The following is a 14,651-nucleotide window of genomic DNA, read 5'->3' on the forward strand; positions in this document are numbered from 1 at the left end:
GGGAGCCAGGGAGCAGGCAGAGAGTCGACTTCCAACTCCAGGCCGCTCCCTTCCTGGCTCCCCACTCGACTCCTCCTCGGTCAAGCTCGGGCGGGCCGGGCCAGGACAAATCCTTGGGGGGTCTCCGGGACTGGGTGGCCGGGATATGGCCACTGTTCCTGAGGGTTTCCGGCCTCGAAAGCCGGGGCATGGCCATTGTCCCTGTGGAACTCCGGGTCATTATCCCTGGGCGGGGGGGAGGGGGGCGGTCGGGGCTCGGCAGCCGGGGAGTAGCTTCTCTCTTTGTGGGACTCCGGTACACGACCACTGAGAATGTGGCGTCTCTTGCAGGATTCAGGTGAGACAAAAGCGAAGCCACGTGCTGGGGGCAGCTGGCAGGAGACTGCAGCAGGGGAGTCTCGTAGGAAACCCAGAAGCTACCTAGAAGACCGACTCCGCGGCGCCCCTGAGGCTGCACTATCAGACGTCCGCTAGGGGGAGCGCTGCGGCCGGGTCCGCAGTGCTAGACGCCGGCGCCAGCGCTAGCCCGGAGGCAGGTCGGCTCAGTCCAGCGTCTGGCCCCGCCCCCTGCTGCCGGGCCGCGGGGCTGGAGGCATCGACCAATCGGAGAGCGGAGGTGGGGCATAGGGCGGGGCCACGCTTGGACGGCTCCGGCACCGGGCGCTATTTACGGCGCGGACGCGGGCTGGCTGGCCGGTGCAGTCGCTGCTCGCCGCGGGGCTTGTGCACGGGGTGGCGGGGCGAGGGGAAGACCTCCGGAGAGCGCACGGATCCTGGAACGTGTCCTTGGAAGTCTTGGTCCCGCTCCATGCTCCGGCTCCCGCCCCACCACTGACGGCGCCCGGGCTCATGCGCGGCGCGCCCCGGGGGTCGTAGTGCAGCCGCGCCTGGCTCCCGGAGCGACGGGGGCGCGGGGCGTCAATGGATCGCCACTCCAGCTACATCTTCATCTGGCTGCAGCTGGAGCTCTGCGCCATGGCCGTACTGCTCACTAAAGGTGGGTGCCGCGAGGCTGAGTGCCGGGACTGCGGGACTGGCCGTCGGGCTTCGTGAACGACGGCGAGGTTCCCGCCTGTGTCTTTGCGCCGGTTTTCCTCACTGTCCCGGGTCTGTCAGACTTCGGGACCTGGGGATTGCCGGATGCCGATGGTCTCACGTCCCAGCGGGACGGTCCCGAGAAAACGCAAATCCCAACTGGGCCGGACGGGAGTCTCTGGTTTTACTCGGTGCCTGACCTGAAAGTGCCAATAAGTGTCTCCGTGTGTTTTTAGATGGCCGAGAGTGTGTCTAACAGTGTCCTTAAGTTTGCCGGTGCCTGTGGCTGAGCTGGTTTTGTCTGTGTTCTTGAACGTGCGTCTGATTTTTTTTTCTGAGTGCTAGCTAGTGTCCTGTGTATCTTCGCGTGTCTGAATGTCTCGGAGTACGCATTATCTGTGGACCAAGAGTGTGAGGTCTCCCTGGGAATGTAGTAGTCTGAGGTGGCTGCTGAAGTGTGTCCCCTGCTCTAAACTAACTGGGAGGAATAGGCGCTGTCATCCACCCCCTTTCCGACTCTGTATTTTTACAGACATTGCTGGAAAAAGTTTTTTTTTTCTTTCCAGTAGGGCTCACCTTTTAGATGAAAATTCACTTAACTCCTAGATTTCAAGGCTCCCCTCACTCCCACCAGGACTCTGCCTCCTGTTCTGCGAACCCATTTTTTTTTTTTTAATGGGAAGCATTATTTAGTCTCTGACCCTCACCGCCAAACACACTTTTCTCTAATTGCCATGTAGCAGGCCTGAGGTTAAAGGATAAGCCAGCCCAGCAAGGATGAGGTGCTACAGTATTTATTTATTTTGGAAGGAAGGGTGTAATTAGCTCTAAATAACAGCCCTTGCAGCCTACAGAGGGGAGCCTCCTGGCCCTATCAAAGGCAAGCAGAACAGGGAGGGACGGGGCTGACATGAAGTCACAGATACCGAAACTATGTGCCTGATAATGATATAATTAGGGGATCAGAGATTCCTGACTGCTGTGGACTTCAAAAGCTCTATTTAAAAGAAGCCAGCAGCCTCTGTGTAGCCATCTTGACTGAAGCAGACATTTTTGTTTAATCACTACATACAGTAACCAAACAGAAGAGCATTGTTCACTGTTTTAAAATACCAGTCCCCTCTTGGCCTTTGCATGCCACAGGAAGAACCCTTATGAAATGACAGAAATACAGTTTTAATACAGTAACACAGAAGTCCATTCTCCTTGTTGAAATGTGGCTCCAATTTTTCTTTAAAGTCCTAGAACTTTCCCAGTTACCTGTCAGAATTTTATTAAGACTGTTTTAGGTCATTGAAAATATAGTATTTTAAATAGGCTCTCATAAACACTGGGGCGGCATTTTACTTGTATTTGGTTTTCCCTTTCAGCATCAAATCTGAGACTAATAGAGGCTCAAAGTAGACTTTTAATCTGTTTTATTTCGCTTTAAATCTGTATAGAATTTGTGAGACCAGGGATATGCAGTCATTATCACCTAGGACTGGTGTGCTTTTCTGCAAAGAATAGGCTGAACTTGGAAGGAGGAGAGAGCAGAAAGGGATTGCTACAGAATTAAGGGCTTACTCAAAGTGGAGGAGGCAGGAGAGGGCTGGACCCACAGCCAGGACAGCAAGGTTCGGGCTGACAGGCTTTCCTTCCAGGCAAGTGTGAGCAGCCTGGCTGAAAACTGAGCACACCATGCACTGGCCTGGAATTTGGACAGATAATTAAATGAGACACCTTACTCAGGCATTCACAGAAAGGAGGAGGAAGAGAAGTGAGGTTGGGGGTTGGTTTAGAAAAGCCACAGCTCTCAGTGTTGAATGACAGAGTGGAGGTTTCAGTAACTAGACAGATCTTCCGATTGGGACCTGGGACGAGGTGTGTGCATTAGTTTGGTTTACAGTAGCCCAAGCTGTGGCAGCCAACAGTGATGGGCGTCTACCCCGTTGGGCATCTCAGTTTCTTGTGATAGATAACTTTCAGGTCCACATCCAAGTCTGAAATCTTGCATTGTGACAGGATGTTAACAGAGCCTTGCAACTCACAAAGTGAGTTTTATATAGGAAACTTTAATCACTTCCTGGAGAAAAATTTGAGGTTTCCTTAAGGATTTTTCCTTCAAGCGGCACAGGATTTTCAGTTTCGAGTTTCCCCCTTTCGGTCACATGTTAAATTGCATGTAAAGCTAAGGAGGAGGAGGAGGAGGAGGAGGAGGAGGAGGAGAAGTTACCCTTGCAGTTTTACATCCCCCACTTTTATGACTTTCCATTTGGGCTGAAAGAAATTGACTTTGGCAAGCAAACCACTAATTGTAAACTGCCTAGTTCCTGTTTTACAATGTTCGGACTAAAAGCTCCTCTGCATGAAAGGGTCTTTATAGGCAAAGTTTGCCTCTTTCTAGAGAGATTGCGGATAGCTGCCCAGTTTCATAGTTTGAAAACCCCCTGACCTGTGCAGTTTCTAGATTGTTGTGTGTCTAGTTAATAACTTTATAAGGTGTTGGCTCAGGCTCTTAAAACTTGGCTCAATCCTTTGGGATGCCAAACAATTCAGTAGTTCCGATCAAATATTTATATAGACAAAACCCCAAAGCCTGATGTTTTTATGTTGTGTGGTTGTATAATATAAGAATGTATAAATAACACGAGTCTACCTTATAACAAAAGATAATATAGCAAAGACTCTGCCTTCAAACCACAGCATATGTCATTACTCTTAACTCATCAGAAATCTGTTGTTGGCGCTCATATTCCTACCATTTAGGACACTGCCTGTTTTGGGAGCATTTCTTTCCTCATGGCCATAAGTGCCCTTGAGTTCGGGGTCCAGCTGGTGCTTACGTAGTTTCTTTGTTTTCAGGAGAGATCCGGTGCTACTGTGACGCCGCTCACTGTGTGGCAACGGGTTACATGTGTAAGTCTGAGCTGAGCGCCTGCTTCTCCAGACTCCTTGACCCTCAGAACACCAATTCCCCACTCACTCACGGCTGCCTGGACTCCCTTGCAAGCACAGCAGACATCTGCCGAGCCAAGCAGGCCCAAAACCACTCTGGCCCCGCCATGCCCACGTTGGAATGCTGTCACGAAGACATGTGCAATTACCGAGGGCTGCACGACGTCCTCTCTCCTCCCAAGAGCGAAGCCTCAGGTAGGTCCAAGCTGTTCTGACCCGAGGGCCCGCCTGATCTGTAGGCCTGTGACAGCAGCGAGTTTGTGTGTCTGCCATTGATTTTGTTGTTAATGTAATTAGAGACAGCAGAGGGAGAGCAAGGCTGGATGCAAAGGCCGTCTCTAGTGGAGTGGCTTTTATGTCTGCCTGAGCATTAGATGTCTCTGATAATAGGCTGTGCCTGTTATTTCAACATTTTGAGGACATTAAAAGACCATTACATTCAAGTAATGACAGCCTGTGAACAGATGCATTTGTAAGCATCTTTGGATACTTTGTAACATGTCATTTCTTGAAATGCTGGTTAAATGGGCTTTCTTATGAGAAGTAGTTGTATGTTCATGCTTGTTTCTCTGTACTCCCTTAGGACAAGGAAACCGGTACCAGCACGACAGTAGCAGAAACCTCATCACTAAGGTGCAGGAGCTGACTTCCTCCAAAGAACTGTGGTTCCGCGCAGCTGTGATAGCGGTCCCCATCGCCGGTGGACTGATCTTAGTGTTGCTCATCATGTTGGCCTTGCGAATGCTCCGAAGTGAGAACAAGAGACTGCAGGATCAGCGGCAGCAGATGCTCTCTCGTTTGCACTACAGCTTTCATGGACACCATTCCAAGAAGGGGCAGGTTGCCAAGTTGGACTTGGAGTGCATGGTGCCCGTGAGTGGGCAGGAGAACTGTTGTCTGACCTGTGACAAAATGAGGCAAGCAGAGCTCAGTAACGAGAAGATCCTGTCCCTCGTGCACTGGGGCATGTATAGTGGTCATGGGAAGCTGGAATTCGTATGACACAGTCGTATCTGAACTCTACACTGAACCCTTGAAGGCCTTCTGAGTTCTGCTGGACAGGAGCACTTTTATCTGGAGACTATCTAACTCACTCAGTCATCTTAGAGAGACAAAATGACCTCTGAAAGAGAATCTTGGGTATTTCTTCTGAAGGATTATTTGCACAGACTCAAATACAGTCAAATGGATTAATTTGCTTTAAAATTATAAAAAACAAAGAGAGGACTCTGCACACACTTTCCCAGGGTTCCTTATATCCCAGGGAGTCGCGACGGACCTAAATAGTGTGCTCTCTGTAAGCTCCTACTTCTTCATTTATTGTAAAGATTTTTTAAAATATATATATTTTTGTCCGAAAACTTAGTGGTGTCTTTCATAAACTATAAACTTAGATTGGGGTGTGGGGAGGCTGATGGGTCTAACGCAATGCTAGAATGCTTGTCTAGATAAGGCCCTGGGTCTGATTTTTCCCAGCACCACAGAAACTAACCGACCGACAGTACGTTTGGGTTGGAAGTTTAAGAGAGGACGTGTTACATTATATGAATGGAGACCTGTTACTCAAACTTCTCAAAGGTAGGTTTTGGCTTCATTGTGATCTTGTTCATTCTTACACAAGCCTGTAATTGTCTTTTGTCTAACGACCACTGTCTAGTCTCACCTACATCGTTTTCCAGAATGATCTTGCTTTTAGTTTTCATCTAAGAACTTCTTTTGTTTGTGCTAAGCACACATTCTACCACTAAGCTAGAACCCAAGCACTAAGAATTCTTCACTTATCTGTGCCAGACCAGATAGGACTTGAGTTGCGGACGTTGCCATAGCGAAAGGAATGTCCTATCAGCCCCATCCGCTCTGCTAGGACCTTGCACTCCGTCCGCCTCCCCAGCTCAAGAATGTCTTTAGTAAAGTTAACCACCGTCTACTTTGACAGTTTATTTTGTCTCGAACCAAATTAAATATTTTGTCTCCCAAATTAGCCAAACTTTATTATGCAATGCTCCTGGTCTTTAAACATGATTATACTTACAGTATCTGTTTCTAAATGTCTTTTTAATCCTTAAGAAGGGTTTCAGTGGTGAATGTCATTAAATTGACATTTTAATAGCACAACTATTAGGTTTCCCCCTCAAAATGACCATTTAACTAATATAACCAAATAGAACTTGACAGAACATGATCTTTAGCCAGAAAAGTAGTACTACTAGTAATAGACCTTTCCCTTAAAATGGGTCTTTGTTATCTTTAATGTGAGAATTTGCCAGGTTTTTTCTCAATTCTTTTGTGTGCCTGGGTTTTTAAAATTAAACCTATAGCCTGCATATTTAAAGATGAGATTTTTCTTTGTATTTTTGCATACTTTCACTAAGATACTTAAGATGAACATAATTTGAGACTCTTTAAGAGAGGTGCCAAGTACATGGAATAATTTGAGCAGAAATGACTAGCAAAGAAATGAGTACCTAGATTTTTCATAGATTTTTTTCAGGACAAAGTCTCACTAGGTAGCCGTGACTTTCCTGGAACTCACTGTGTAGACAAAGCTGTCCTCCAACTCCCAGAGATCCACCTGTCTTTGCCTCCCAAGTGCTGGCTAGGATTAAAGGCGTGTGCCACTATAACCAGTTTCTATTTAGATTATCTTACTGCTAGTAGATGAAGAGCACAAGCAGTTTAGGCTCTGAAATAAATTCCTCTCTTAATAAACAGCAGCATTCTTATGCCTTTTGAGGTTGACAGCTCTTTCTGCCACACTCCTGACAAGTCTTTCAGAAAACATTCAGGTTTTATGTGCATCCTGTTACATCCTCATTCCCCATGTTTGTCATTTCAAGGGATCAAAGACTTGAACTTCACCATTCAGACCTGGCAAGGGAAGAGAGCTGGCCTGAATGGGCAGGCTGTGCATTTTCCATCCTTACCCTCACTTCTGCACAGGCTGCAGTGACTTTGTTGCTTGAAGGCTGAGGTTTGTGCACCTCGTAAATTGTTCTTCCTTTGTCACATCACACAGCGTCAGTAACCCCCCTCCCCACGCACCTCGTGCACTGTCACGTCACACAGCGTCAGTAACCCCTTCCCCACACCTCGTGCACTGTCACGTCACACAGCATCAGTAACCCCTCCCTTGCACCTCGTGCACTGTTGTATTACACAGCCTCAGTAACCCCCTCCCCAAGCACTTCCGCTTTTTGACCTAAGATCTCGGAACACCAAATGACAATCCTGCCTCAGTTTCTCAAGTGCCTTACTGCCAGGCCTGCCTTAGGTCAGTGATTTTTTTTTTGAAGTCAGTGCTTCTCAACCTGTGGGTCTTGACCCTTTGGGGGTCATATATCAGATATTTACATTATGATTCATAGCAGTAGCAAAATAACAGTAATGAAGTACCAGTGAAATAATTTCATGGTTGTGAGGTCCCCACAAGACGAGCTGTATTAAAAGGGGTGCAGCAGAAGGCTGAGAACCGCTGTATTAAGTAGTCATCTTTTCTATTGGTGACACATTTTCCTCTATTCGGTCCCAGTTTATGGATTTCAAGGGACACTGAGTGAATAAGCAACTCAGCAGCTCCTTAGGAAAAAACAGCGAAGGAAGCCTGAGCTTCATCTGTGCGCGTGTGCCTGCAGAAGGCGCGGGCCTGCCTGTCTGGTGCGAGAGTTCACTGGAAGCTGAGTGCAGTGACGTGTGATGTGTTTGCTGACCTACTTCCTGTTTTTTTCGGGGTACCCATGAGTATACTCCAATCTGTTCTGTGGAGTAGGAACTCATGACCCCTCTGACATTTCTGGGGACCCAGCTTTAGCCACATGACATAAGCCCCCTTTTCCTGAGAGCAAACCCTGTGTTTATGTCTTCAATGGCTAACCCTCTCCACAGCTTGCCCTGTCAATGGAAAGCACCACAGGGTTTTCTGCTTGTTGGGTTACTGGGCACTGTGTGCAGCCTGGCTTCTGGCTTCCTTCTTGTGAGAGCAGAGCTCTCACAGCAGGAGGCGGGGCTGCCTATCTGCTTTGGAGATCCAAGAATGGTGTGATGATTGGTTCATTAGTTCATTTTTCTCTTAGAGGTTTGTGCGCTTTCATTGAGCCGACTGTGTAAGACTGTTCTACCCAGAACAGCCCTCGTTTAAAACGACATAGAGCACTCCCCAAAGTAATTTTCCTTTCTAAGTGGAAATTTGCTCAAACCAGACGCAAATGGGCCTAAGTTTGTCATGTTTCTGTATCTATACCCCTAAGTCCTGCCCCTTTGGAAAGAAATTGATCCATAGATGATTGTGTCTTTTATGTTCTTTCTCTTCTTAGTTTGGATGGCTCAGAGGCTTCCTAGAAATTGGCTGGTGTGTCTCTAATTTCTGTTGAGCTGATTTTATTAAAAACACTGCACCACAGGGGGTTTGACCTTCTCAAATACTAAGCATGTCTGCTTCAGAAAATCACAAAGCTCTCTGAAGCGCCCGGAAATCTGGTTTCAATATGGGTTGATTATAGGGTAAAAGCTTGAAAGCAGTGGCATCTAGTATCGTAGCTGTAGCACGGCCCTTCTCGGGGCCAGGGCAGCTTTTTCCCCTTAGAATGTCTAATTGGTCCTCTTCTGTGCCTCTCAGCCTGAATAGCTTTAAACCTTCAGAGCTGTGTGAGCTTCAGTAAACTGGAATCAAGGTGGATGTTCATTTTGTCGCCTGGAGAAGGGGGGCAGTGATACAACTTCAGAGATTAGGGCGAAAAGCACAGTACCAGGCTCCCTGTTCAGTCTCTCAGGGGTAACAGGGAGATGCTTAACTATTTCTGTTAAGAATAAAAGTTGTCAGATAATTTGAGCACGTGGGGAAGTGGCAGCAGGATCTCCATGAGTTTGAGCCTGGTCTACATAACAAGATCTAGGACAGCCAAGGGCTACACAAAGAGACCCTGTCTCAAACAAAACAAAACAAAACAAAACAAAACAAAACAAAACAAAACAAAACACAACAGAGACCTTGTCTCAAATAAAACAAAATCAAAACCAACAAACAAAACCAAAAAGAAGCACAAACAAGAGCCACAGTAGACACGGAAGAGCCGGTCTCAATGGTAGGACACTTGCCTAATATGTATGAGGCCTTGGGTTCAATCTCTAGGAGCAAGAAAAAAGTTTCTAAAAAACCAAACCAAAACAAACAACAAACAAACAAAAGAAAGAAGGAAAGTGACTGTTAATGCTGGACTCACTCTTTTACTCCCAGCTCTTGAGAGGCAGAGGCAGGCAGGTCTTTGTGAGTTGAAGCTGGCCAGCTAGGACTATATAATGAGACCTTATCAAACAACCAACCAAACAAACCCATAAAACAAAAACAAAAACACAGAAGAACTAGATGGCTTCAACTAACATTTCCTAAAACTTGGGACTGAATGACTGTTTTATATGGTGGGTTGTTTTTAATTGATTTTGTACTGTCTCAAATTTGCTTATTTGAGATGGGCAGCTTTTCAGTGAACTACACGCTGGACTTAGGATTGTTAGTACTTGTGTTGTGTCTGTGCATGCTTTTCTCGAGCCTACTGTAGTTTTGTCCTTTGGGGACAACTGTATGGCTACCAGAAGAGTATTTTAATCTCATGCACCTATTTTCTTTTTGAGTTGCAGATACACTGGCTAACCTCAGGGAGGTGCAGATAACATCTCAGTAGCACTTGGATGCTGGGTTAATTTTGTACAATCACCACCATCAGTTAAAACATACATATCGGTGCTTTCAGCAAAATACAAGGAGCTGCTGTACTGGGTTCTGGAATTTTGTCATGGAGTGGGGGTTTGTAAGTGAATTATTAATTTCTCGGGGAAAGGGTGTTAGTCTGGTATGTTATTCTTTGGGTTACAGTCATAAATGAAAAATTAAGTGCTGGACTGTTAACTTACCCTAATTCCCTCTACCCAATTCATTCTGTAGTCTGCTTTCTATACCCAATTTAATGTGATTCTATTCTATATTCTGTATCCAATTCATTCTGTCAGCCTGCAGACTCATAAAGGCTGGTCATTGATCTGAGAATCCAGGATGCTGTTTACACCTCTCCAGTTATGGTCACTTCTTTATTTGGGCTATGGTTAATACTTTAAACACATCCTCTTGGATCTGTTAACAGTGCAGCTTCCACTGTGATTGGCTTTTCTCATTTGAGAAATGTGGAAAGGGGCAAAGCAGAATTTAACTAGATAGGACTTTCTTTTCTGCAGCAAGGCAAGTTTCCAATGGATCTTCTTTTTAAGAAATCTGGAAACAGGGGAATCTTGCATGATACCACTACACCAGCGGCACTTGAGAGTTGGCTCAGTGGTTAAGAACACTGGCTGCTCTTCCAGAAGACCTGGGTTGGATTCTCAGCACCCACATGGTGGCTCACAGAGATCTGAAACTCTGTTTCTAGGGAGTCTAGTGCCCTCTTTTGGCCTCCACAGGCACCAGGCATGCATGTGGTACACAGACAAAATGCTCATACACATAAAATAATATTAATTTTTAAAAGTAAAGAAAAATAAGTTAGATGTATTTGCAGTTAGGCAAATCTACCAGCATGTGTCTACAAAGTTTTCTTGTTCTGTAAGTGTAGAAAGGATAGCTGGAAAGGGATGGATAAGCACTGCCTGGGGACGCTTTTGCCAGGCAGTTAGAGCCCATCTCAAGGCTTTTGGCATTCCTCAGTACGGCCAGAAGGGCCATTTTACTAGCAGCCAATGGCTAGATGGCCTCTAGGGCGACTTCACATTGTGGACTAGATTGCTTTGGACCAAATCTGTGGAGAAGAACTCAGGAAAGACGAGCTGATCATCGTACTACACACAGGACAAACTCGTAGGGCTAATCAAGTAGGCTTTGTGGTCCTACACTAAATTTAAAGGGCTGCAGAAGTGGATGCTGGAGCTGGAGGGAAATTGGTTTGTTTTGGGTCATGTGAAGACTAAGTTAGATGTGATGAATTAAAAAACTGAGAAGCGTTGTGTAAATTCTCTCCGAAGACGATAATGTTACAAACCTAATGGAACAAAAATTGCTTCAGCAGTTAGGCCATGAGCAATCTAGAAGCTCTTTATCCCTGCTCCCTCACCTCGGATTCTGGAGGGAACGCTTAAGACGGTAGGAAGCCGCCACATCTCTAACGGCAGTGTGTCGATTTCTTTATGTGTGTTAGATGTCCATGTTAGAGCAGTTCTTACTAAATTCAGTGAATGTGGTTTTGATAGCCAGAGACCTAAATTCATAGCTGCCCTGGTCAGAGAGGCTACTTCTCATTTGGATTAAAGGGTTAAGTTGGCCTTTGACCAGCAAGCAGCTATGATCAATGACCTTTATATTTCTATAAACCCGGAGAGAAAATAAGAGGAGAGACAGATCATGAAGTTTGTTCATCAGGCATTGCGTTTGTGTTGTCAGTAAACATAAGCCACTGTCCTTTCCTTTCTGTTCTCATCCTAACCTATTGTCTCGAAAGTTATAATTTGTGTTGGCAAGCTGAGGTGAAGTTCTGGCAAAATCAAAATTGAGCATGCTCCAGGCTGAGTTCTCTTTCTAGCACTGCAAAAATGATAGTTTTTAGGTTTTTGTTTTTTGTTTTTTGGTGTGTGTTAAGTCTAAAAGAGAACAAATGGCTAGTTAAGGGAGTCAGGGAGGAAAAAAAAAATTAAATGAACCTAAAACTCAATGAAACATTACCACAAGGCCAAATGGGTCAGCCTGTCTTTTAAATTTGGTGCAGTTTCCAAGCCAAGTTAAGGAAAAGCAGCTGATGTTCTTTAAACTAAGAAAGAGTTGCATTTTACTTTGAGAATTGGATTATGCACAAAGTTGTCATCAGTTGTCCTATAGAGTTAAGAACCAGCCACTGAGAGCTCTGCAACCTGACTGCCTACTTCAACCCCAAGGGCTTCCTGACTCCCAGCCTCCCTGGTCGGACTGGTCCATTCTCTTCTCTGGGCGATAATATGCACATGCGCCTAACTAGAAAATAAATATTTCTTTACTGATAATGCCATCCCTGTCCAAATAAATAAGTAACTTAGTAAAATGGAAGCTTCCCCTGAACATAAGTTAGCAGGTTGTCTCTGTAAGACCTGCTGTAGCGTTTATCACGGTTGACCTTAAGCCTGGCCCAGCTTAGGATCTTCACGCGCACCTCCTAAACTGGAAGGAGACGTGACTCTCCATCCTCCGGAACTGAGCACTGTCAGGGGTCACTCCCCATGCTGACACCTGATTGTGAGGTATATCCTCCCGGAGACTGCATTGTGTTCAACACTGGGGTGGACATTGGAGCCAGGGTGCGCCACTTCTCTGACTGGGAAGTTTGCTGCTGGCGTTTGTTCGATTGTTCTGAAAAGCTGAATTCATCTGTCCCAAAGGAGCCAACCTTTTCTCAGTAGCAGGTTAATGGAGCTCTTTCCCGTGGCTCCTGGCATGTATTAGTGTCTCTGGGATTCCCGCAGGGGCAAGTGGGGCCTTTGGTAGCAGGACAGCATTGCACAAAAGTCCGGGTTCCTGCCGGAAAGCCATGTGCCTACAGCAAGGCTCTGCGCTTCTTTCCAGGCTCCTCTGGCTTCACGTGGAGCCACCAGAGCAACACACATCTGAACGGAACAAGCAAAACAAAAATAACTCTTCACATAATATCACATAACTATCTTGGCTGGGAGAAAATTATGGATGGCCTATATTCTTTGGCCTGTTCTTTATCCTGGTCCTGGGAAAAAGCACCTTCCTGCTAGGCTTAAAGTAGAATCTGCCAGGAGCTCTAACCTCAATTATCGGTGGTAGAACTTCATTTAGTCAAATGTTTACCCTATTGTTTTTACAGATGAAATACCCGCTGTGGGTATAACCAATTTTTGTTTTTTTGTTTCTGAAGGACCTGGGTTCAAGTTCACACATGGAATGTTATTAAGGGTATCACCTTAGGCTAATTAGCTTCTCAAGTTCCGCACACAATGGGAATTAGTAACAATAGCTTCACTTTGTCGGGAGGATGGTATGAAATAATGCAAGTAGAACTATTCCACAGGCTTGGACAAGACCCATAGTGGCAGAGGTCAGCAGTGGAACCCACAGAAGCACAGACCATCAATAGCTTAAAAATCTAGGGTGGCTGAAATGGCTCAGCAGGGGGTGGGGCTTGTCACCAAAACTGATGGTCAGTGCTTGATCCTCACGGTGAAAGAAGAGAAGCAACACGAGTTGTCCTCCGACTACCACACATGTGCCCACACCAATGTGCTCCCAAGAGCACACAAAAAATACAAGAAATTAATATACACATATAAACATATATATAATCAAAAAGCTACTGATTTAAAAAAAAGATTTATTTAGTATATATACAGTGTTTTGCCTGCAGGCCAGAAGAGGGCACCAGATCTCATTACAGGTGGTTGTGAGCCACCATGAGGTTGCTTGCAACTGAACTCAGGTCCTCTGGAAGAGCAAGCAGCCAGTGCTCTTAACCTCTGAGCCATCTTCTTAACCTCAGATCTAGTGATGTAGTATTGTTAAAATTTGAATTTAAATTTGTGAGTTTTTAATTTACTCAGTTTGACTTCCATGTGAGGGAATGATCCATTTTGATTAGAAAGTACTGGAGCCTCAACACCCTCTGCAGAAAAACAAAACAACAAACAAACAAAAACCACCATAGGGTAGCTCAGAAAGCTTCAGAATCAGGAGGGACATGTTATCTTCCCCTCCTGCAACAAGCACCTGGCTTTGCGCATCTTGTTAGTGCACACACACACAGCTCCTTGTTCGATGAGTGGACAAGCCCACATGCACAGGTGATCCGTGATTGGTGTGGCTTGACATCTGTCTTGGTATTCCAGGTGAGGCAAAAGTCACATCCACGAGAGGAAGAGACAGAGAAAAACATGTACCAGACCATATCTGTAACCTGTAGGTAACGAGGACTGGTTGTTGCAAATATGTGTTTCTGGAATCCTCAGGTAAAGGTGTCTGGCACCAATCCCAGTGATGATCTGAGTTTGTTCTCTGGGTCCCCCATGGTAGAAGGGGAGAACTACCTACCACTAACTGTCCATCACTCTCTCTACCACTTCAGAGACACAGACACAGACATACACACACAGACAGTCAGAGAGAGAGACACACACACATACAGATGAGAGAGAGAGATATACAGATAGTCAGACACACACACATACAGACAGTCAGAGAAACACACACGTATAGATAGACAGTCAGAGAAACACACATACAGACAGTCAGAGAGAGAGACACATACATACAGACAGACAGTCAGAAAGAGAGAGGCACACAGACACACACAAACACACACAGACAGTCAGAGAGACACATACATACAGACAGACAGTCAGAAAGAGAGAGACACACAGACACACACACACAGACAGTCAGAGAGAGAGAGACACACACACAGACAGTCAGACACACACACAGACAGACAATCAGAGAAACACACACACATACAGACAGTCAGAGAGACACACGCACACTAAAATAAGTAAATGTAGATTTAAAAAGTTAGCAAGAACATGAGCTTCTAAGGCATTTGTTGGGCTAAAAACAACAGGTTTAACAACAGAACAAAGTGTAATTGCTCTTTATCATGAGCATTGCTGAATACATGTTCTTTAAGTCAACCTCACGTGTGTTAGGTAAGGTACCGATGCAT

The 14,651-nt window shown here is 45.7% G+C and overlaps 1 protein-coding gene across 1 annotated transcript; it reads left to right on the forward strand.

Moving 5' to 3' along the window:
• Nucleotides 1–718: 718 nt before the first annotated feature.
• On the forward strand, nucleotides 719–5,319 carry Bambi (BMP and activin membrane bound inhibitor). The gene is made up of 3 exons (XM_005354795.2): nucleotides 719–997; nucleotides 3,880–4,167; nucleotides 4,556–5,319. The coding sequence occupies exons 1-3, from the start codon at nucleotides 922–924 to the stop codon at nucleotides 4,972–4,974; spliced, it is 783 nt and encodes a 260-aa protein (XP_005354852.1). The 5' UTR covers nucleotides 719–921; the 3' UTR covers nucleotides 4,975–5,319.
• Nucleotides 5,320–14,651: the final 9,332 nt, after the last annotated feature.

Source organism: Microtus ochrogaster, chromosome 16, assembly GCF_000317375.1.
Source record: "Microtus ochrogaster isolate Prairie Vole_2 chromosome 16, MicOch1.0, whole genome shotgun sequence".
Classification (NCBI taxonomy): domain Eukaryota; kingdom Metazoa; phylum Chordata; class Mammalia; order Rodentia; family Cricetidae; genus Microtus; species Microtus ochrogaster.